Raw genomic sequence first — 24,589 nt, forward strand, 5'->3', positions numbered from 1 at the left:
CAAAGCTAAATGTTGATAAGTGTGGATTAGTAATAAGCTCATTTTTATACTGAAAACCCAATGTGTGCGTGTGCAAGTTATTTTCTGAATGGAATATTGTTCACCTTCTTCTCCAAATCCTTTTCTTTTCAGTAGTATCCATCCCTGCTGACCTTTCCAGACTGCTTCCTCCTTCATAACTGGGGCCGCATCTGAAACAAAAGCAAAATTATGGGTCTGGTTTGGCTGGGTGGGAGAGGAGAGGAGTGACCCTGGCATGTGGTTCTCCTGAACCCGACCAGGCCGAGGTGAAAAGAAGAATCTCGATGAATGTGAAGAAAATCCGACCACAGCTAATTTAAATGTGTCATTAACAGGACGGGAAGATCTAAACTGGTGCTGGCAGAGACCCTGGAAAAAAAGCCACATATTCCTGAAGACATCTCTTGTTTTTCCTCTTTTGTTGAGAGATTCAGGGAGTCGTGAAGTGGAGCCCTCCTGCCCCTCGTGTAAGCGCTGTACTTAACACCTCATAAATTTTCCCTGCAAGAGTGGCGAGTAACGGCTTCCTAATGACATTTCCCATAGCCGTTACGCACCAACGTTCAAGGGAAACCACGGTAGGACAACACATGTTAATGGACGTGTATATTTTTGTTATCTCCGAATGTCAATGTAAACATGAAGGCTTTTTCACCAGGTCAAAAGAAACTTGAGCACAACTGCTATTAGCATATTAGCGTTAGCTCTCGTGGTGACAGGTTCTTAAACCAGAACCAATTTATTCCAACAGGAACTACCAGAGAAACTCATGTTTCAGTAAACAGAAACCCCGGACGCCAGGGTCAATTGCTTAAACACACATACACACTTCCAGTCCAGTGTCGTGGCTAGTTTTAGTATAAAACACAAATATAATTGAAGGTGCACAAAATGATGTTATATCCGTGTGTTATATCCGTGTTGCAGGCCAATACAATGGCGATCTTGGACTTTATACTAAATAGATGAGAGAAAACAATCAATTTATTCCACTCAGTCCACAAAAAGTCAGTTTTGTGTGTTTTGAAGGCCAATATGATGGCGATCCTGGACTTTTATACTCAATAGGTGAGAGAAAACAATCTATTTATTCCAGTCAATCAACAAGTAGTCAGTTTTGTCTGTTTTGAAGGCCAATTCAATGGTGATCCTGGACTTTACACTGAATATATGAGAGAAAACAATTGATTTATTCTACTTGATCCTCAAAAAGTCTGTTTTGTAGGCCAATACAATGGCGATCTTTGACTTTTTACTGAATAGGTAAAAGAAAACAATTGATTTATTCTACTTGATCCTCAAAAAGTCTGTTTTGTAGGCCAATACAATGGCGATCTTTGACTTTTTACTGAATAGGTGAAAGAAAACAATTGATTTATTCTAGTTGATCAACAATCAGTCAGTTTTATCTGTTTTGAAGGCCAATATGATGGTGATCTTGGACTTTTATACTCAATAGGTGAGAGACAACAATCAATTTATTCCACTCAGTCCACAAAAAGTCATTTTTGTGTGTTTTGCAGGCCAATACAATGGCGATCCAGGACTTTTATACTAAATGGGTAAGAGAAAACAATTGATTTATTCCAGTTGATCAACAATTAGTCAGTTGTATCCATTTTGAAGGCCAATATAATGGGGATCTTGGACTTTATACTGATTAGGTGAAAGAAAACAATTGATTTATTGTACTGGATCCTCAAAAAGTCAGTTTTGTGTGTTTTGCAGGCCAATATGATGGTGATCTTGGACTTTATACTGAATAAGTAAAAGAAAACAATTGATTTATTCCAGTTGATCAACAATTAGTCAGTTTTATCTGTTTTGCAGGCCAATATAATGGAGATCTTGGACTTTATACTGAATAAGTACAGTAAAAGAAAATAATTGATTTATTCCAGTTGATCAAAAATTAATCAGTTTTATCTGTTTTACAGGCCAATATAATGGAGATCTTGGACTTTTTACTGAATAGGTGAGAGAAAACAATCAATTTATTCCACTCAGTCTACAAAAATTCAGTTTTGTCTGTTTTGCTGGTGAATGTGATGGTGATATTGAACTTTATACTGAACATTTGAGAGAAAACAATTGATTGATTCCACTCGATCCACAAAAAGTTGGCGTTCTTGTATTTTATACTGAATAGGTGAGAGAGAAAAAGCTATTTATTCCACTCAATCCACAAAAAGCCATTTTGAAGTCTTTTTAAACCAACCTTCAGACTTTTTTTTAGTCATATCTATAAACCAAAGCCCCGTGTTTTGGGATTTACTGCAGCTGGGGAAGGAGGCCGCCGTGGCTTCTGAGTAATCTCAGACTCCATTCAACATCCTTGAGTTGCCTGAACCACTTCTCCCGCCAACCAAAAGCATCGTTTTCTCAGAATCCACAATGGGCTTCAACCAGCCACTCCAATAAATGATGCCACACACAGTCATGTTAGTCAAAAAAAAAAAAAAAAAGCCTCAAATGCATCGTCTTGGTGCACGACTATTGAGTGTAATTGAATGAATTAAAATGGGATTCGGTTTGAAGCCGAAATCTCACATTATATTGGAGGTCCAGCCCTTTAGGCGATGCGTTTATTTGTCTGTTTACATCATAACCCACCTGCAGATTCCTCAACTCAATTTAACTCAATATTTCAATACCAAACCTGTGCCAACAATGGCCAATTTAACCATAAATTTAACATGGGCAAATTGCGATTAATCATATTAAACTTTGAGTAGGCGTGTTATAAAGTCAGAATTGTGAGAGAAACTCGCAATTGTAAGAAAATGTCAGAATTGTGAGACAAAAAGTCACAATTATCTTTTAATTTCTTTTATTTCGTGGCGGAAACAAGCGCTCCTTATTGCTTTGAGAGTGAAAAGCTGTCAATAAAGGCTGGTCCAGGATCAGTCTTCTCCGTAATAAAATAATATTTTGGCGAAATGTTTTGAGCGTTGAGTGGATTCTGAGTTCATCTCGTTATAATAAGCAAGTATGTAAATAAGACATTCATTGTGCATCAGCTTCACTGATTATAATGGAACGATGAAGTTGTATAACCGCTTTTTAATGATAATAAACTGAGCGCTCTTTGCGAACTTGCCAAATCCTGCATGTAGTAAATGTTTTTAAAGGGGAAGCGCATATCCTCATTAGGTTGGTTCACCCTCCGCATATGATCAGAAAATTAATATTTTGTGTTTTGGTGATGTTTTAATATAGAACTTGGTCTATTTCAGTTATATTAGGCTAAATACAGGATGTTATTGTTTTGGTGAATGTCTAATCATAAAATAGTGTTCCCATTCTATATGTTCTGTGTCATCCTGACGTTGTGTGTGTCTGTTGGCTTAAATTAGTCATGGCCAGCGTTGGGAAAGTGACCAGTGTGCTCTGACCTCTCTCCATCACGGATCTCCTGGCCCGAGGACTGCCCAACGGTGACGTGTGTGTGTGTGGTCCCGACTGGTCCAAGGTCAGCCAAAGCCTCTGTGGTGCTCCAAAAGCAGTGACATTTTCTCAGGTTCAGGAATTGTAATTTTGGGTGCAGCCATGTTAAATACATCAACATTTTTGTGCTGAGTTTATGAAAAGATGAGATGTTAGCCTGCAATTATCCCGGGCAGTGTTTACACCTTGACCTTCCCTGCCCTGAGAAACTCCACACTCATTCCCAGACACTTCCTAACTCTGTTCACTGTGAATTTAATGTAATTAAATGTAGAATATTACACATGTATTTTTAAGAGCATTAGCTGACAGGTCTGGCGGGAAAAACGATAATATATTTGTTATGATTTCGCTGTCAATATAAAATTAAGCCACATTGGGAATATTCATCAATTTTAATTTTAATTTTTTTTTTAATTGGCCATTCAATTTCTTAAAGACTACACCATTAGACTACCTTTTTGTTTTTGCAACAGTGTGAAGATTTGTGTGTGTTTTAATAGCATTTCTCAATTTCAGTAGCAAAAATTCATTTCAGTGTGTCTGTGTGAGTCTGTGTGAGTGTGTGTGTGTGTGTCTTAGTCTCTGTGTATGTGTATGCGTGTGAGTCTGTGTGAGTGTGCGAGTGAGTGTGTGTGTGTGTGTGAGAGTGTGTGAGAGTGTGTGAGAGTGTGTGAGAGTGTGTGAGAGTGTGTGAGAGTGTGTGAGAGTGTGTGTGAGTGTGTGTGAGTGTGTGAGAGTGTGTGAGAGTGTGTGAGAGTGTGTGAGAGTGTGTGAGAGTGTGTGAGAGTGTGTGAGAGTGTGTGTGAGTGTGTGTCTGTGTGTGTTAGTCTCTGTGTGTGTGTAATCTGTGTAATCATGTAATCTTTTTGGCCATATTGATTTGTTCGAAGTCACAAAAAAAGAGAGAAAAATCCAGCTTTTAAGTCATCGAATATCAATCAGTTATTGTAGAAATGCTCAAATATATCAGTGTTATTTACTGTCTATAAACTCCCCGCCTTCGGTAGACATAACATGAACCGTCTGCCATGGTGACAGTAACTCGCCTTGTCTCTGAGACAATAAAATCTGCACCCAAACTGATGATGGAAAGAAACCCGATGATCACCTCGGTCTGACAGAGCCGGTCGGCCGCATGAACAATCACTGTCCGGGAATTCGAGAAACACCAGAAACCTCTGCGTCGTCTTGAAAGACTCACAGGAAAAAACAAGCTGGACACCCAATGGAGACGACAGATGGTTTTACTCAATCAGTGATTCTGGAGTGGAATTGATAAAGAATTGTGGTTTAGTTTAGAAGAATAATCGATGATTCATGAAGGACTCGTGAGAACCTCAGAGTTTACATTCTCATTTCAGTAAAAAAAAAAAAAAATGATCTCATCAGTATTTAGTCTTGGTGTCCAATACAAATATCTTAATATCCTTAAAACAAGATTTATAGCCTAAATCGGACTAAATTCAGTGGAGTTCCTCGGACAGATGAAGACATTCGGTAATCATAGTCCCTCTATTTAGTTGCTAAGGCATCAATATATCAATATTTCAATATCAATATCTATCCATCCAACATACTTTCCAACATTATTATTTTATGTTGGTATGTATGCATGTATGCAAGCATGCATTTTTTTATTAATTAATGCATGTATTATTTTAATGTTTTATTTAGGTATGCTGTATTTATATAGGTTTTATTTATATTATGATTTTTTAAATTTATTTTTAAATTTATGTTTTGTTTTATTTGTTTTTGTTTTTATTTTTTTGTTTTGTTTTAATTGTGTATTTTTATTTATTTATGTTTTATTATTACTTTTTATTTATTTATTTTTAGTGTGTGTTTTATTTATTTGGTTTTTATTTTATTTTTTTTACTGATTTTTTTATTAAAATTTTTTTAATTCTGTATTTTTATTTATTTATGTTTTATTATTACTTTCATTTATTTATTTATTTTTAGTGTGTGTTTTATTTATTTGGTTTTTATTTTTTATTTTTTACTGATTTTTTTAATTTATTTTTATTTTTTATTTATTTTTTTTACTGATTTTTTTTTATTTTTATTTTTTTTATTTTTTTATGCCTTTGCACCCACAGATATATTATCCTGACATTAAAAAGGGAAGAGAAGTGGCCAAGTCAAATTTATTCATAAAGCACTTTAAAAACCAAAGACATAAACATTTAAATTCATGTTCCTGGTTTTATTGTGCACAATTCATTATGTCATGTTATTGCTAAAGCACCAAATGTTTGTCTTCATAATCTTTTATCACATGCAATAACTCGCTCCACCTCTGCATTGACTCTCCGCTTTGCTTGACGTCATAAATCCATCTTTACAATCCCTCCATCCACCTGACTCCACTCGGTTATAAAACAGCCACGTTTTTATTTTAACTCTGAAATAGATCAGATTATAGAGATAAATTGAGTTAGGAACGGCATTCCATGTTGATGTAAAGAAAAGACCTGTGGATTTACACTGGGATGAAGGAATAATCTCATATTTCAGGACTTATTAAGTGTTACACGCTACAGACTCCGTGCAAATCTGTCTGAGAAGAAGAAGAAGAAGAAGGAGCTGAAGACTCACGCAGCTCGCGATGGGCTCTGGGTGGTCCATCGCTGTGTCTAATCATTGTCACATTGTTCTCGACTGTGCATGACTTACACTTTTGAAACATGGAAAAACTCACGACTCAAGTGGTTGCGCAAGTGAGCAATTCGGTTTTTAATCAAATCCTCCGCCGTAATTCCCATAAAGCGCTAATGTAGCGACGTACGTGTCCTTGATTGATGCGCTCGATTCCATCGCTCATGCTGTGAATGAGCACAGCGTAGGTCAGAGGTCACCGAGATCACACACACTCCTTTTGTTTCTTGGTGTGTGTTGGGATGCAGGAATGCGTTTGGCACCAAAGCCACGGGAAGTGTTGAAATACCGCAAGCCTCCCCGGGACTCTTTGATGCCCTACAACATTAGCTAAACTAACTGGTACCAAAACAAAAACACATTGATGGACGACCCAACAAAAGAAGTTTTGTAAAAGAGAAGTGCGTGCATTAATAATTACCGGCCAAGGCTTTGATTTGGTGAGGCATGGTTATGCATGGTTGTTGTACGGCCTACATGATGATCCTGTGATTCACAACATCAAGAAGAGCAACAAAGGAAGAAACAGACCATCATCATTGATGATGATGGGCTGAGGAACATCTGGGGTCGTAACGTAGCATGTTCAATTACGCGTCTTTTGAGTGGACTCGGACACAAAAGAGAGGAAATGCAACATCAAGGGGTAAAATCTTTGAATTATCTTTTACACACAGTCAAAACAAAAATTATTCAGACACCAGATGTAATTCTTGATATTTTTCTTTACTAGTGTGTGCAGGACACTATCGTTCATTTATGTAAGTGAGGATCTCAAAATAAAGTAAACTGTGATATATTATACCCAAAAATTCTTCATACCTGTAAAATTTATACAAATTTGGGACCAAAAATGATCCAGACACTTTGAGCTGATCATGTTTTGCTGAAGTGTTTTGTCTTTAATTGCTAATGCTCTTTTTACACACAGACTGAACAAAATGAAGCATTGCTTGGTCACTGGTTGAGCTAAACTGGTATTATCTAATTGTGTAGTTAAATTTAACAGCTGACAGATATTCAACATAATTCATGTGTGAGACAGTCTAACAGAAGGACGGACAAAACCAGTCAAATATCAACTGAGTTCTGCTCATATTTAATCACCATTTTAGAAACTACAGCGAATAAACTGTGATAATGTTGAAATGTTGAAGGTGTAAATTTTGGTTTGACTGTATATTGATTTGATTGCATTGCATACATAGTGTATTTCATTTCAAATTTCAAATTTCAAATTTTTTTTCAGATATATAATTCTACCCAGATACTAATGACAACGAGGTGTTGGTCTCTGAACAAGGCCTGAGTAACTTATTTCTGTCTCACTCTTTTTTTCTTTTCCAGTAAGCTGTTTAACTGACCGCGAAGTGTTTGGATATCATGAAGCCGTTTCGTCGGACGCCTGTTGACGCTTCCACGTTCTGGGTAGGTGCAAAGCTAATTCAAAACACACTCACACCTGACATCCAATGAAATCAATCACCCAAATATTTATAAAATGCATGAGCGCACTGTTTGTCTCGAGGCCCAGATTCGTTAACGAATTAGACGTACGTATTATCTCACATCATTGTTTGGGGTTGTGTTCTTGCAAACGCAGACAAAACAGCAGTCTTTGTTTTGTTTTCAGTTTGAGAACATCTAAAACCTCAGGGTTAAAGCGTCGTGATGTCATTAATCTATGACAAATCATGAGAATAACCGTTCTTGAGTTCGACATTATTCACGCTTTAAAAATTCCCCCACGGTACTCTGAATTTTCCAAAGGCCGCGTTTAGTGTGTCCTGTGTAATGCTGAAGTGGAGGTGTTGCCGGTTTCTCGGAAAGCCATTAACTTCGCCTGGAGATCCTCAGTGTCATCGAGAACGATTGACGACATCGGTTTGGCCGTTTGTGCACCACCAACAAAAATATGCTTGTTTTGCTAATGTTCCAGCAAACGTCCAGTTTTAAAGACAATTTTCATTGGTTATTATTCAAAGGTTATGGGAACATTCCATTTTGCAAACATTATGGAATTGTTACTTTTTGAATGTTCACTGAACATTCCGAAACAAGTTGTAACATTTAAAGTCAAACCTAAATATATTCCGACACCTTCGACATTTCTCACATTATCACAGTTTACTCGCTATAGTTTCTAAAATGGTACTAAAATATGAGCAGAACTCAGTTGATATTTGACTGGTTTTGTCCGTCCTTCTGTTAGACTGTCTCACACATGAATTATGTTGAATATCTGTCAGCTGTTAAATTTAACTACACAATTAGATAATACCAGTTTAGCTCAACCAGTGACCAAGCAATGCTTCATTTTGTTCAGTCTGTGTGTAAAAAGAGCATTAGCAATTAAAGACAAAACACTTCAGCAAAACATGATCAGCTCAAAGTGTCTGAATCATTTATGAAGTTTGAATTATTGGGTATAATATGTCACAGTTTACTTTATTTTGCGATCCTCACTTACATACATGGACTATAGTGTCCTGATCACACTAGTAAAAAAATATCAAAAATTACATCTGGTGTCTGAATAATTTTTGGTTTGACTGTAAAAATGTTAGACGAACATTCCAAAAACAAAACTGTTGCATTAACGGCCTATAATTAAATCACAGATAACTCTGACCGAACGTTCCTGGAAGAATGTTTGTTCATAACTGAGAACGTTCCCTGTTATCCCGGGAAACTCCAGCCTGAACACAAACCAAAAGCGATTTAATGCCACTAGTAAGAAATTCCTCCCAGAAAATGATCTCCACAAATCTGAGCTTAAGATGTTGTTTGTTAGTTTCGGCAGACGGCCCTATGTTTCTTTGATCTTCGGGATTTTTCTGTTTTTGCTTATGTGTGAATGTAGCAGCCAGCATTATTTTCTTCAATAAACAATGTGTTTTTCTGTTCTTCTGAAGAGAACATTTGTTTTAAATGTCACTCGCTGCAGTAAAAGCCAAATAATGATGTGCCCGTCATAAATAAAGTAACTGTTAAAACCATCCGTCAGCTTTTACAGTCTGATGTCATGCTGTATATTCAACCGTTCGATTATCCCCGTCGACCTCGCAGACGTCATGAAGCGTCACGCGTAGCGAGCCGATCTTCTCTCAGACGGCCTTTGCTTGTGAACTCTGAATTTTCATGAGTGTGGGATAAATCCCAATAGCCCACACATCCGTACGCTTACGGGTCTCGTGTGTTCTCTGGCTTTGGTTGTGAGCACAGTTCTGGTTATAGGCGGTTTGGGGCCGGCGCTGTAAGTTATGGCGAGTCACACGTCTTGGGTTTAGGTCAAGGTGGCGTCCTTATTACTAGCCTCCTCGAAACCCAAAGCAAGTCGCATTTGAAGGGATTGCCCCTTATGTTTGTGAGAGGACAGAAATAAAAGTCCAATAGAAAGGCCGCCGTAGTGTTGTGTGTGTCTGCCACCTGTTGGACTTCAGTAAAACATCAGCGCTCATCAAATTTGGTGGGGTTTTTTTCCCCCTCACAAATGTCAGCTGTAATAGTAGATCTCTGAGAACTGAGAGATCAATGGCTCTAATCAGCAGAAGTGCATTTAAAGGTTTTAATAATAGTAGAGGATGTTTTTGTGTGAATCTTAAGTTACTGATATTGGCCATTTCCACTTAAGTCTGGGATCGATTCAATGGGACGACTGACCTCAATATCAGTCAGAAACTCAAGGTCTTAATGCACATTCTTGGTCATTTATTGTGCATGGTTCATTTTCCAAATTAAAAAAGATTGTCTTTGTAATTGTTGGTCAAAAAAATCTGTCTCTGAAAAAAATGCTGGGTTGTTTCAACCCCAATTTCAGTCAAATATGGACAAACTCAGCCGTTGGGTTAAATTCGTCCATATTTGACCCAAATTTGGGTTAAAACCATTAGAAATGTAGAAAATGATCCAATCAATTCCTAGACTAAACAATTGAGATCTTTTAAAATATTAGACATTAACCTGCTGGGGTAAACCAACTTAAACCAGCCTGATATGGGTTGCTGGGCTTAGCTGGTCTCCCAGTTTGGCCAAGATGGTCTTCAGCTGGATTAGCTAGTCAAAAAGTGGGCAAAACCCCTTTAAAACCAGCTAACAGACCGTATAACGATTGCCACCAATGCTCTCGACTGTCAACTTGGACTCTCAATGCTTTTGGGAAACGCAGCCCATGAATAAGAGACCTCCTAAGACCAGCAAACCAGTTAAGGCTGGTTTATTTTTAGTAATCTAAGGTTACAAAACCTATAAAGCTCCCTCAAAAACTGAGATTAATGTCCCATCCTACTTTTCATCTTTCCAAAGGTTATTTCCGAAATGCGTCACATTACAGAAGTGACATGGGTTGCGAACCGTTGCGTATTATTTCCAGAGAGCAGTCACGTAACTGCTGAGTTTCCGTTTGTGTGACGTATCTGCGTGTAAAATTGTGCATTATAATACATTTCGGTGTGTTTTTGCCAAACGTTTTTGTTTGACATAATGAGAAACAATGGCAGCAGGAGGAACTCCCCCAACATTTTCATTAAAAGAACTCACATATATCTTAAAACATGTGTTGCGGTGAGGGACGGGGGATGCAGGCCAGGAAAATGCAGTGGGGGGAGCGTGTGTGTGTGTGTGTGTGTGTGTGTGATACGACCCCGTCGTCTGCCTGTCCCAAAGCTGGGCCTCATCCCAGACGGACTGTTCCTGTCTCGAGATCCAGAGAGCCTCCCTTCCCCATGAGTCCTGACCACCACCCCACCAACACACACTTACACACACACACACACACGCGCGCACGCAGTCCAAGGCCCGTGTGTTACGCTCCAGCGGCGGCGGTGGGTGGGTGGCATGGAAGACATTTTTCTGGGCTTTATTCTGCATAACTCCATATGCACTGGTGCTTTTTTATTTGTTTTGCCTAACAGTGTAGATTCTTATGCATGCAAAAACAAATAGCATGTAGTGAGTTTAATAAAGTAAAACCTTATTTAAAAACACAGCATACCAATATTTTATATATATATATTTATATAATTGTGAATAAATGTTAAAATTGTATTAATTCCTGTGATCAAATCAGGATTTTCAATATCTTCAGTGTCACATGATCCTTCAGAAATCACTCTAATATGATGATTTGCTGCTCAAGAAACATTTCTGATCATTATCAATGTTTTTTGGATTCTTTAATGAATAAAAGTTTCAAAAGAACAGCATTTAAAGAGCATTATACATGCATTTACTGTAACTTTTAATCAATTTAATGCATCCTTGCTGAATAAAAGCATTCATTTCTGTAAAAAAAAAGAAAAAAAAAGATAGTGAGCGATAGTGTATATGTGAGTTTATTTATTTAAAACTCTAATTATGTCCAACGAAAATGATTTGCTTAAAAAAAATAAAACTCTGTATGCTAATGCACAAATGTACATGCGTGTCTAAATACCAGTATCGTCACTCACACTGAAACTCAACAGTTGCACGATTGCTCACTGGAAATAAATACAGCGCATCAAATGTGGTTCACAACGTCACTTCTGTGATGACACATTTCTGAAATATTGGGTATTCGAGAAAATAAAAGGCAGTTCACTAGGTTTTGCAACCTTAAATGATTGAAAATAACTTCTGAAACCAGTCTAAACTGGTTTGCTGGTCTTTTTTTTTTGCTTAAATGAAATATAGTATAATGACTTCAGCATAAATGTGTAAGCATCATCCTCATTGAATTCATATTCTAAAAACATTTTTAAAACATTATGGGATAAATGTCCCGTTTTCAAAGCCTACTTAAAAGGTCAACACAACATTTCTGAAAACTTTCTGTGAACCTAACTTGTCAAGTATACATTTAATAATTTCTTCCTTTCTTTTACCTTTTGCATCATCTTGGGTGTTTTATTTTTTCACTGAGCTCATCCGGGATGGTCTTTTATGCATGAACGTATAATGTAAGTCTGGTGAATTATTTATGCTGTGCTTTTCTTTGTCGTCTAATGTTTTTGTCGCTTGTCTCGTTTTCCCCTCCGTCACACCGACTGACTCTCAGTCTTCAGAGCCGCTATTGTGACGTCGCAGGGGTAAACCTCAGTCTACACACAGAAGAGGAACGTTTAACCATGATAAATGATTCCCTCACTGTCCCATTGTCTTCGTGAAGCGGAGACTCGTCTCTCCATCTGCTGAAATGAGCTTCACGTCCCCTGACGTTGAGGAAAGACAGTCTTGGTTCAGTGGCCGCGCGTTAAAAGGGTTGTGGTCATAAACGGCTCCATGTCCCTCCGAGTTTCCATTGCTGAGAACCAACAGCACTTAGTCCGATCTATCAATGCATGGCATGACTGGAGCGAGTCGAACAAGAGGATTGTGGGAATGTTGCTGGCATGCGTTTAGGTCTTCATTTGACCAGGACGCAAAAACCATCGGCCTTTCATTTCTGCAGTTGCCTTAGCCAAGTTACATGGAAAGTTTGATTTACTAATGATCTGAATCAAACCTAGCAAATTATGGTCAAATTATAAGCTCGTGAAATAATTGAATTACTCATTTTTACCAGGGCACCTAATTCTGTACGCACTTTTTTTTTTCTCCCCGCATATTTTACCCGGAGATGGGAAGGTTACTCTAAAAATGTATTCCAGTACAAACTAATAATCTATTATAGGCCTGGCAGATGAAAAATAATATCTCAATGTTTTTCAGCCTTGGTGAAATTTAATACATCTCAGTATTCAGAATTTATTGTTTCTTTAATGACTTATAAGAGTGATTTTTCAAGTAAAAAGTCATAGCGGTTGTAGCTTTAAAATAAAGCAATTTTTTTCCAATAAATTAACCCGTTTTCATTTATATGCATCAATGCATATATAACACAACACGTAATATAACATTGCATAGTGTTAAACTGTAATATTACCTACATATACAGCTTTTATTTTTACTTTTGTGACATTATAAATGCATGTACTTTCACTTTTGATCAATTTAATGTGTCCTTGCTGCATAAAAGTATTAATTTCTTTCAGGGAAGGTTTTTATATTTTAATAAAGCATGAGAAAAATAGAGTTTTTTTAAACATTTGTGATGATGCAAATTAACCGTTTTCAATTAGCATTTTGAATTGATTCACTGAAAGGGTTATTGAGTGTACAGATGTGTTGCAGACTAGATTTATTTGAATTAGAAGTTGATAATAAAGTTGATAAATTAAGTTCAGAGAACGTTTTCAGTAATGTTACGCTAACCTTTTAAAAGTAGACACTTCAAGCTCTCATCTCTCATGTCTGTGGCGAGTATCTGCTGAGTTTCGGTTCATTTTAGTGACACGTTTCAGACAGAAGTTCACAGAGATTGAGACGGCAGAAAGCTCACCCTGTTTGTTTTTCTCTATTTTACAAAAGCTCAAAGTTTTGTTGTTATTGTGAGAGTACGCAAATAAAAATAGACCCTTTACAGTTTCAAATGATGTATTTCACACAAAATCGATGTAATATTTTAAGTTATTTTCTTCATTACCCGACCTCTTAGTTGGGTTAGTTCACCCAAAAATGTAAATTCTGTCAGTAATTACTCTCCTTCATGTTGTTCCAACCCCGTAAGACCTTCGTTCATCTTCAGAACACAAATTAAGATATTTTTGATTAAATCTGAGAGCTGGATCACTCCTCCATAGGCTTCTCTGTTATTGAAACTTGCCGGCACAGAAAGTTAGTAAAGACAATGTTTAAAATAGTCCAAGTGACGACAGTGGCTCAACCTTAAGTTTATCAAGCGACGAGAATATACGTCAGAACGGAGGCTCACTATTGGCCAGCATCACACACATGACCAGCGTTGACCAATAGTGAGCCTACGTTCTGAAGTACAACCCAGAAGCGCTGCGCTGTTACACTACGTGAACTCACTCAGAGGTATATATATATATATATTGTGTGTGTGTGTGTGTGTGTGAATACATTTATTTTAACTTTGCTCCTTTTTAATTGTTACGAAATGTGTTTACATTTGTTGGTGTCCTGAGTGGCTGTTCACTCAATACTAGACAGCTGACATTTACAAAAATAGAAGTAGAAATCTAAAAATTGTTTTTAATGACACAGTCGGTGATACATACAAAACATTAGCAATGCAAAGTGTGTCTACACAAGCGTACAATCAGTGTCGAGTCGTCAACTCCGTATTCATTTGTCTGGGTGAGCTCGCATCAACTCACAGAAACGCCTTCAGTTCCACTTCACAAAGTCAACCATTGGGGAATAAGTGAAAACATGCTTTTACATTCTACAATTAAAAGCATCAGAGCAGCAAATGATGTTTCTTCCCACCGGAACGCATGGTGGCGTCTAAAGCAGGGCAGCGCTCCCATCATGCAATGTTCTCGTCTGTCCTAGTGTGTCGTGTTCCTCGTGAAAAACTTGTGTTAAAATGAGCCATTTTAGGTGTCCATTTAGAGATTATCTCGCACAATTAATTGGATTAAAATGAATGGTTCATCCAAACATTAACATACTCATTCTCATCTTCATGTCATTCCAAAGATCCTGCTGAACATCTTGTTTTGTTTCCCACAGAAGGAAGTCAAGTGGACGACATTATGGTAATTGGTGAGTGACTGAATTTTTAATTTCGGGTGACTTTAAAGTGGGAATTACTTTGCCTAAATTGGCTACATTAAGTATAACTGTACTGCAAAAAAAATAAAGATTTTCAGTTAAAATGTCTAAAAATCGTATCTAGAATTGACTTGAGAAGCAACATTGCATAACATATTGAGAATTTTCGGTGATTTATCATCAATATGAGTTTCTTACTGGTTGCACTGGCAGATTTTTTCCTCTTGTTTTAATTGTAAGCAAGTTAGAAAATAATATGACAAAATCTGCTAGTGCAGTAATACCAAATAGGCTTATATTGAAGATGCAATCTATGAAAATACATCTTAAAATATCTTTAGGTGAATTTATCTTCGTGATATGAAGATATTGAAACTGGAAAAGAAGTTAAGAAACAGTTGTAGAGCGATTCAGAAAGATTCGTGCTATTGTGACAAATGGACACCTAAAATGATTGGATGTTTTTAAAACCAGAACTCAGACACGTAGATGTGAACGTTGATGATGTTCCGGTGAGACACGACCCCGTTTGTGACGTAGTTCATGGCCAGCTTCAGTATGGTGCTCACAGGACCAACCAGCGGCTTCACCTGTCTGACCACACCTGTAGACGACAACATATCACCTGAGAATGAGCTAAATGTGCTCCAAATACACACACACCCCCCCAAACATGATGTTCAAACATCTGATTTTGACAAACATCTGATTTTCAGAGCATGCACAGCAAACATCACATTGAATCTGATATTTTCAATAGGTCACTTTATAACATAAATTAAGCTTTCATACAGTACAAATAAAACATTCAGATATTTGTTTCTGCCACGGAATAAAGCAATAAAAGGTAATTGCATCTTTTTATCGCAATTTTAAAGTTTACCAGGTTTTTTTTCAGGATTGTGAGATTGTTTCGCAATTCGGAAAAAAATTCGCAATTGCAAGAAAAAAGTCTGAATTGCAAGATTTAAACTTAAATTCTAAAAAATATTAAGTTTCAGTTGGAAGAAAAAAAGTCAGAAATGTGAGATATAAACTCACGGTTCTAAGAATGTGTTGCAATCAGAAAAGTCAGAATTGCGATTTTATAAAGTCCAATTCTGAGGAGAAAAGGTCATCTCACAATTCTGCCATTTTCTCGCAACTGCTAGTTCATATCTTGCAATTCTGAGAAAAATGTCAGAATTGTGAGGCATAAACTCACAATTGCGAGAAAAAAAGTCAAAAGTAATTATTATTTTTTTTGTACTTTTTTTCAGTGACAAGCTTCCATACATTCGAGGTTGTGCCTCAAAAAAGTTGGTTTTGAGCGGAGAAAACGCTATTTTATGAAGCGGCAATTTCATATAAATTTGTTTGTGATGCTAAATGCTAATTTTTGTTTTTAAAACTCGAAAATCCTCCCCTAAATTGTCACTGGTAGATAGTTCGAATCCATACGAGTTAGCCACCGCCTCGCCAAAACATACAATAGTTATAAATTGCCTTGTCTATGCAAACACAACGTGAACAGTGGAAGTGTGTGAGTGCAGATGCGAACTGCACAACAACAACAAGATTGTCTGTAGGGAACATTAGCATAAACTGTTGTCTTTTCTCTTTCAGCAACAAGACTGCAAAGACGTTTGAAAGAAACTTTAGTACAGTAACCTAAAAACACAAGCTAAACTATGCACTGCGTAGGCCAAGTGTTAACATCTGCGTTTGCGTACTCGTGTCTGTCCTTAGTTAATGTGTGGCTTTAAAGCATGCTCTGAAGTTTAAAATTATGAATCTTTTGTCATTTTTAGAGACAAAACATTGTCATAACTATGTCTGGGCCTCTAATAAGTGGTGGTAACATAACAGACACAAAGTTTATAAAAATAAAAATAATTCACGGCCATTATGGAGCGACTCAAAGGAGCAAGCGTATATATACGAAAGCTCCATCTGATGATGGATGCGACGTTCATTGTTACAGAAACAAAGACAACAGGATTTTCCCAAAGGACGCGAGACATCCTCCGTTACAGGGCCTGGCAAACCGCACCCGATCAACCGAATGAGCCAAGAACGCTGAAAAACCTGAGAAATCTTCTAAAAGCGAATAAATGAAGGAGACAGAAAGCTGTTTATATAGGCTGTCAGCGCCCGTCTCAGGCCGGAGCTTTAGGAAGTTTCCAGCTAACTGGGAACAGTCACAGAACTTCCCTAATGATCTGGCAAGATTCTCACAAAGTTATGAACAAACATTCTTCCCAGTTACATTAATAAAATGTTGAAAGTTATCTGGTCTTTAATCATGTTCTGAAAACATTAGCACAAAAACATAATCTGTACATCATTCATGGAACGTGGTTTTTTTTTTCCTGAAACATTTTAACGTTCCCTTAAGGTTTATTCAATGTTACTACTTGTTCAAAGTAATGTTTCCATAATGTTATGATGCAAATTTATAAAATGGGATGTTTCCCTTAACGTTCGTATAACCAAGAATAAAACATTTTAAAACTGTACGTTTTGAATGTTCAGAGAACATTTCGAAATTACATTTTCATAACTTAATGGGAATATTAGCAAAAATGTTATTAGAACATATTTTTTGTTAGATGGGTTTCGCCGTTTCTGTATTTGGTCTCTGTTCCTCTCTGATTTACGTAGAACAACAAAAATGACAGAAATCCATCCATCCATTCATAATTTTGCATAATGCATAATTTTAATAACATCTAAATTATGCACCATTTATTTCTATGTAAATACATATAAATATTTCATGTTATTTTCAATTAATACAGTGTTTGAGTTAAAAATCGAGCAAAGATATTTAAATTCAAATTAATGCAGGCAGATTGATTTTCAATATTGTTTTCAATATTAACATCTAAATTATGCATAATTTATTAAAATAATACAATATAATAATATTGTGATACAAATATAACAATAATAATAATAATAGAATAATAAAAATGGTTAGTGTAACCACTAGATGCCTGTATAGCCCTATTTTTAAATATAGGGATTTGTATTCCCTAGTTGTTTATAAGTGTATTTTCAGATATAATTACTTACTTTTTTTAGGTTTTGCGTTTGGATATATATTTAGACATTATAAAACATTTTATATTCATTTTATGCAATGGTAATTTTTGACCACGAATATCACAAGTGTAATTTTTTCTTTTCTAATCATGTTCACATTTTTTATTTTTTGTGTTCATAAAGCAAGTGCCACAAAAGACAGTTTTTATGTTATTTTATTAAAAATATCAAATGTTTTGATCTAAAATGACCACTAGAGGGTTAAGCTATGATAAAAGTCTTCGCATGTATGCAAATGTGCATATTTTATATCCGTTCTTGCATTATTGTGGTAATAAGTTTCCTTCAAATGTATGTGCCATTGATCCGAATGATCCGAACTCGCTCCTCCATGGACGTGGATTTTCCAAAAGAGAAAACTGACCGTATAAGACGACTTATATTTAATGTAAGTGTGGGAATGGCCACGTGTAACTTAAATTGTTGAATGGCTTGTGGTTATTTTAGCCGTACAAAAAGCATGTTATGCTGCTTGATGTTGCAAACTGGTATTTGATATCATTATTGTAGTTGCTTATCCTAATCAAAAGCGCACTGGCTTGTAGCGTAGAGTGAAAAATGTTACCATTTAACGCACTTGGTTATTCTTCCGAGTTATTCACCTATAGCTGATAATGCATTGGAAGTCTTGCATATTCACGTGAAATGCTTTGACAACAACATTTAGAATGAAATTTGTTCTTGTGTGGCGTTATAATTGTGTTCTGATGCACTTCGGAAAGCAACGATGCACAATCAAGTTTGCGAGTTATAGGGCGTTTACAAAGTGTTTCAGGAAGTTTAAAATCACCATGCATTGTTTTGTTTAGAACTAAATGCTGAATGTGTTTCCAAACCACGAAGCTGCGCAAATGTGTTCCCACGCTCATTTCGAAATGCCATTAAAGAGCAAGAAGACTGCAAATAGCTTTAGTTAAATGCACGTTAGCTGTGTACACACTTGCCACAAAACAAAGTCGAGTCGATGCCAACAGCCATTCGTCATCCTCAATGGCTACGTGGGTTGCGATATTGAAGGTTTACATGTAAACAGTGCAATTTCTGGTTTTCTGGTCACTCCAGCTCTGAGAGGAAATGCATGACAGGATCCAAAATGGGCAGGTTTAACACTAGGGACAAATGCGAGGAATGAGTTTCTCGACCACAGTATTGGATAATGACATGCTAGTTGATGGGTTATGCAGGAAAGGGCAACGGATTCGGCCCACATACCCAAAATGCCAAGGGTTTATCTCACGGTAAGCTCACCCCCAACGCGGCACCACACAAGGGCTGTTGGGAAGCGTGGCTGCGTTATCCAAACAGCCCTAAACAACTGGAAAGAGGACATGACTTTTACTTGCTCTCTTTGAAAGGCCACATGTGTGGTTTGGTGTCTCAAGCTCAATTAGCAATGAATCATTGCGGTCAACTAGTCGGACTGAAGCTGGAATGTTTGTTCCAGTCGTACCTCCATTGAAAACTTGACCACACTGTCATGTTTTACAACAGATCGCTTGTATTTGCTATCGCTGAAAGTTAAAGTGCAGTTTATTCAGTTCAACTCAAGTGTGGCCGTGAGGCATTCTGGGAATTTAGCCTGGGAATTTTAAGCACTTGCAACCCAGACATGGGGTCCGTTTAAGTCCACTTTTTTATGCCGTTCCCTCGTTAAGTCTCGTGAGTTGAACGAGTGCCATCATTGCTTATGTTGCACAAGCACCCTTGCAATGGCTTTAATTGGAACGCCCTAAGCTCTTGATCGCTTGTGTATAAATTAAGGGTTGTGACGTCACAGTCCTGTTGCATTGTGGTCTATAGATCTGCCTAGATTCTGAATAAATTAAGAATCACAATTTTTTTTATTTTTGTTTCAAAAAGCGATTGTCCAACGATTCTGAATAGACAACAACAACAAAATTACGTAGTTCACTGGAGTTTCTTACAAAATGTTAATTTCTGCAGCTAATTTAAAAATGTTTAATTAATTCTGGTTGAGTGAGTGATTCAATGACTCACTCATAAAAATACTCCACTTGTTTCATTACTGGATGAATCAGCGTTTTTGAACGAATTTCTATAATGAATGATTCAATGACTAATACATTTGTTAACAGTCACTTGTCGCCACCTACTGGTGTAACGATGTAAACGTTACAATTGTTGGATTGGGGATTTGCTCTATTTTTGTTCGCTTCCGTAGACATCAATGTCCATACTATAAACTACTTGACAAAGTTGAATACACTTCAAAATGGCGGCAGGGTTTCCCTAAGGGGAAGTGCTAAGAGAAATTTGCGAGTGTATATCTAAAAATGAAGTTAAACACAGCCCTAATGCTGCGTCCTAAATCACGTACTACATTTGAATATGAATTTACTTTGTGATAGTTAAAAAAAGTGCGCTCTATATAGTATGAATATGGGTAGTATGCATGAAATGCATCAGACGTACTACATCCACCATGTTTTTACTGTCACGTGATCTACCAGCATCAGTTGAGTCGCTTCACTTCCATTCATAAATCCTCAGACATACTACTTTTTTCGCATTATTTTTTCGTACACTGTATAATATGGAAGTATTCGATTTCAGACTAGTGATCTATCAGTAATGAACATGAATAATGTATAATGTAGTTAAGCACATGTCATTATGCGGTACTCAAGGCTGCCACCTACAGGTCTTAGTAGGCTAGTGCGCTTTTTAATTTTTACTCACATATTTTAAATTATTAATGTTTATATATTTTAAAAATGTTCTACTAATGTTCTACTAATCTATCACAGTTTGACACATTCCTGCAAACGCAAATCTATGAGTTCAGATGCGTTTTAGGGCTGGGCAACAATTAATCGTGATTAATCGCATCCATAGTATATGTGTATGTACTGTGTATAATTATTTTGTATATATAAATACACACATATACATGTATATATTTAAGAAATATTTGCATGTATATACTGTATATTTATACATACACACACTTATATTATGTAAACACAAACTTTATTTTGGATGCGATTAATCGCGATTAATCGTTGCCCAGCCCTAGCTCTTTTTTTCTTCTTCTCAGAATACATCACATCACGGAAGCAACATGGGGTGTGAATGCTGTTTCATGTTGACTTTAAATGATTAGAAATCTCTTATATAACTCCTGCTGTAGAGTCTCCTGGCCTCCTTGCGGCCGCCGCCCTTGGATCCGTCAGTGCGGGAGATGAATCAGTCGTGATGGATGACCGGGTCCCTGGCTGAGCTCCGTCGGTGAGTGAAAAGTGTCTGTGGGGGCTGCAGACCACCACAGTAGACAGAAAATGGTTTAATTTTCAGTGGTAATCCCTCAACTGAAGAGCCTTCGTGGGTTTGGTCCGGCTCATTGTGTGGCTAATGCTGTGCCATTTTGTGATTCATTCTCTGATGTGTTGTTATTCAGCATGTGGCGCGTTAAACGTCCTGCTGTTATTCTGTGCTTTCAGAATTAGATAAAAAAGCACAATGAAGACCTTTCCTCGGACGTAAGCAGGTGAAATGGATTATATACCAAGTTAAAAACAAAACGTAGTCTGTGTCTGTGCAGACCCCTTAAAAGGTCCAAATGAGTCAGTGAATCAGTTCATTCAGACAGTTCAGTAAATGAATCGCTTTTCACTGATTAATGCCAGTGCATTTACATTTTCGGTAACACTTTACAATAAGGTTCATTAGTTAACATTTAGTATGTGTTAACTAACATGAACTAACAATGAGCAATACATTTGTTACAGTATTTATTCATATTTTTTAATGTTAGTTAATGTTAACAAATACAACCTTTGATTTTAATAACGTATTAGTAAATGTTGAAATTAATATTAACTAAGAAGATTAATAAATGCTGAAGAAGTATTGTTCATTCTTAGTTCATGTTAACTAATGAACCTTATTGTAAAGTGTTACCACATTTTCTTTTTGTGGCGTTATATTTACATAATACTGTTCATCACTGCCTAATTTAGCATTTATCTCCAAAATTAATTTAGCATTTAACTGAAAAAAAGTTGGGTTGCACTTTATTTTAAGGTGTCATTGTTACAGTGTAATTATATATGTAAGTACTGTGTAATATTAATTAACAACATGTACTTACTATAGGGTTAGGGTAGGATTAGGGTTTGGTTGAGGGTTAGTTGCATGTAATTATGCATAATTTACTGTTATTACTATGGTAAGTACATGTAACATGTAACAAGGACACTGTAAAATAAAGTGTTACCAAAAGTTGCCTAGAATTAATTTAAATGAATCAAACTGTTACATTTACGTGAACCGACTAAATGAATTGATTCACTGAAATGAATCGGATGCTGCACACACACACACACACACACACACACACGAGTGTTTCAGTCTCAAAGTAGCTTTCTCTGGTTGGCGAAGCTATACACGCGAGGTATCGGCTAATGCAAAGCGAATCCTCGTCTACAATTCTGACACTCTTCACTAAAATTCCTCTGGTCTGTGTGAAGGACAGTAGCCGTAGCCAATGTCACATACCTGATCACAGACAGCATGTCTCTGCCGTCGCGTTAGCTTCCCTGTGCTCAAATATTGCATCACTTGACCACAGGTGCATATCCCTACCAGATGTTTCCACCGACTGGAATTTTTATACTGGCTTTTTTAATCTGGGCCGAGGTGGAGCCAAACTGAGAGCCGCTGAAGGGAAGATGCCACGGCGTTTGATTTCCCACCGTTCGCTCCCATTCCCCATGCTCGTGGTAGTCCGGGATACTCTGCATTTCAGAGATCCACACGTCATCATGTCCGAGGCCAGGGATTCATCCTCAGCGTTGATGCAACAGACTGTACCGCCGCTCGGACCACACACACACACACACACACACACACACACACATGCATTGAGTTGCAATGTTGGGAAGAAAATTACATTGTGTGATTTTGATTTTTTTTTTGATTTTTTTAACTACTATATATACAATATACAGTATTTACTAGTATATCACTGATTCTTGAAATAAGGGACAAAACATGTCCTCCATCAAAATGTTGCAATTTGCCTTAAAAAACAATAAATTATTTCATTTAAAAAGGCTTTAAAAGTTGGATATGAAAGACTTGTATATGTTTAGACCCTTAGTTTTGTATATATTTATATTATTTCATAGTCATTTTATAAAATACCGGCACTGTACTATGAAAGTAATATTTACTAGTATATATTTTTATACTATTTATTTTTTGTCACTAGAACTTAATGATTTCCACAATATTGATACAAAGCGAATATATATATATATATATATATATATATATATATATATATTGTACGGGTGTAACGATACCCTCAAGTCACAATTCGATACATATCACGATACTGAACTCACGATACGATATTATTGCGATACTCCAAGACATATGGTAAAAGGTTAACACAAAATGTACTGTTGATTAAAAAATAAATAGTTTTTTACAGTGTGTGTAAATGAATAGGGTCGGACTTGGTGCTGATAAACCCAAAGCACAGGACAATAGAGACACCGGAATAACAATATTCATGATTCTGATGCTGAAAATACAGAATTATTTTAGACTAATATATCTCTGTCACTGACTAGATATATTTAAAATAATGTAGGCCACTTTTTACTAACATAAGACATTCGGCATTATCAGGACCCACAAATATTCCCCCATAGCATTATTATACATTATATTCAACATTATATATAGTAGTTTAATGTAGTACTGACACTTAAACTCTGAAAACTTGAATTTTTTTCTTGAATTATACACAATATTGTCAATATCCACGATACATATTGTTGCGTTTTTGTATTGCGATATGTGACACGATGTATTGTTACACCCCTATGAACTTCAAGTGCTTAAAATGACACGCTTCACTCAAACTTTAATTAAATTGCAAGCTTGACTAATTTTACATTTTGCACGAAGCCATATCATGACATCGATTTTATTTCAGCCGTAATTGAGTGCCACAAATAAATTGTGGAAATCCCACATGAATATGAGCTATTGAGTGTTTCCCAGACCGTCCAGCTCAAAGACTCTCTCTTCTGTTGTTGAAATGTTGACTTTGTAGTGATGAGCACCACCTTGAGTCAACCTACCTGGAGCTGTGCTAAAAACAAACAGTGCTAATGCTTTGAGCCGGTCACCATAGACACGGCTGTGTTGCGATTGAGGCCGTCAGTGTTTTCACACACTCGTGACTGCTGCACAAACGTGTGGATGACAGAAACCGCTCCCAGTGTTGGGTATTCCCAGTCCAAATCAAATAGCAATGACTGGGAATTTCCTTCTGAAGAAGCTGTGAAGCAACTCACTGCATTTATTTTGACTTATTGGTTTAATAGTAAGATTATGTAATTGTTAAATGATAAATAAGCTACTTAAAGTGGAGAAATCAAGGTTTTAATGTTGTTTATATGTCTATGTGGTGTTTTTAATATGCTTTAAGACAAACCATGTGTAAGTTCATAAGTCGACAGCATTGCTGAGTATTTTCACCTTAAAACTGCAGTGAAACAAAGACAGTCTCAAACACACGCTTTGAAATCGCTGGTGTTTCTGACGTCACAAACTACCTTGTAACCAATCAGATCAACGTGTGATCGTCAACCAGTGGATCTCTGAGCTGAGTGAGTGAGTGGAGGCGGGGCTCATTTGCATATTCGTAGAACTGCGTATACTAAATGAGGCAAGGGTGTCGAGTTACATTCAAGATATTAAGGCGTGAAGATGGAAAAAACGTTAAAATATG

The 24,589-nt window shown here is 36.8% G+C and overlaps 1 protein-coding gene and 1 long non-coding RNA gene across 4 annotated transcripts in view; one reads left to right on the top strand and one right to left on the bottom strand.

Moving 5' to 3' along the window:
* The window catches only part of LOC309491308, a 4,200-nt gene extending 219 nt beyond the window's left edge, over positions 1-3,981 (top strand). The window contains exons 1-4 of one of the 2 annotated variants that reach the window (XR_014203013.1): positions 1-287; positions 357-599; positions 1,545-1,583; positions 3,378-3,981. The exon at positions 1-287 is cut by the window's left edge and continues 219 nt beyond it. This is a non-coding gene — a long non-coding RNA (uncharacterized lncRNA). Of the gene's footprint in view, positions 600-1,544; positions 1,584-3,377 lie in introns of both variants that reach the window. The other variant, XR_014203012.1, reaches the window with a different exon arrangement.
* Positions 3,982-14,188: 10,207 nt separating this feature from the next.
* fbln1 (fibulin 1) overlaps positions 14,189-24,589 on the bottom strand; it is a 56,106-nt gene continuing 45,705 nt past the window's right edge. For both annotated transcript variants that reach the window (XM_082160660.1, XM_082160659.1), the window contains exon 17: positions 14,189-15,337. In XM_082160660.1, coding sequence (XP_082016786.1) covers positions 15,198-15,337 — 140 coding nt within the window. In that variant the 3' untranslated portion in view covers positions 14,189-15,197. The remainder of the gene's footprint in view (positions 15,338-24,589) is intronic.

Source organism: Leuciscus leuciscus, assembly GCF_965113295.1.
Source record: "Leuciscus leuciscus genome assembly, chromosome: 25".
Taxonomy (NCBI): Eukaryota; Metazoa; Chordata; class Actinopteri; order Cypriniformes; family Leuciscidae; genus Leuciscus; species Leuciscus leuciscus.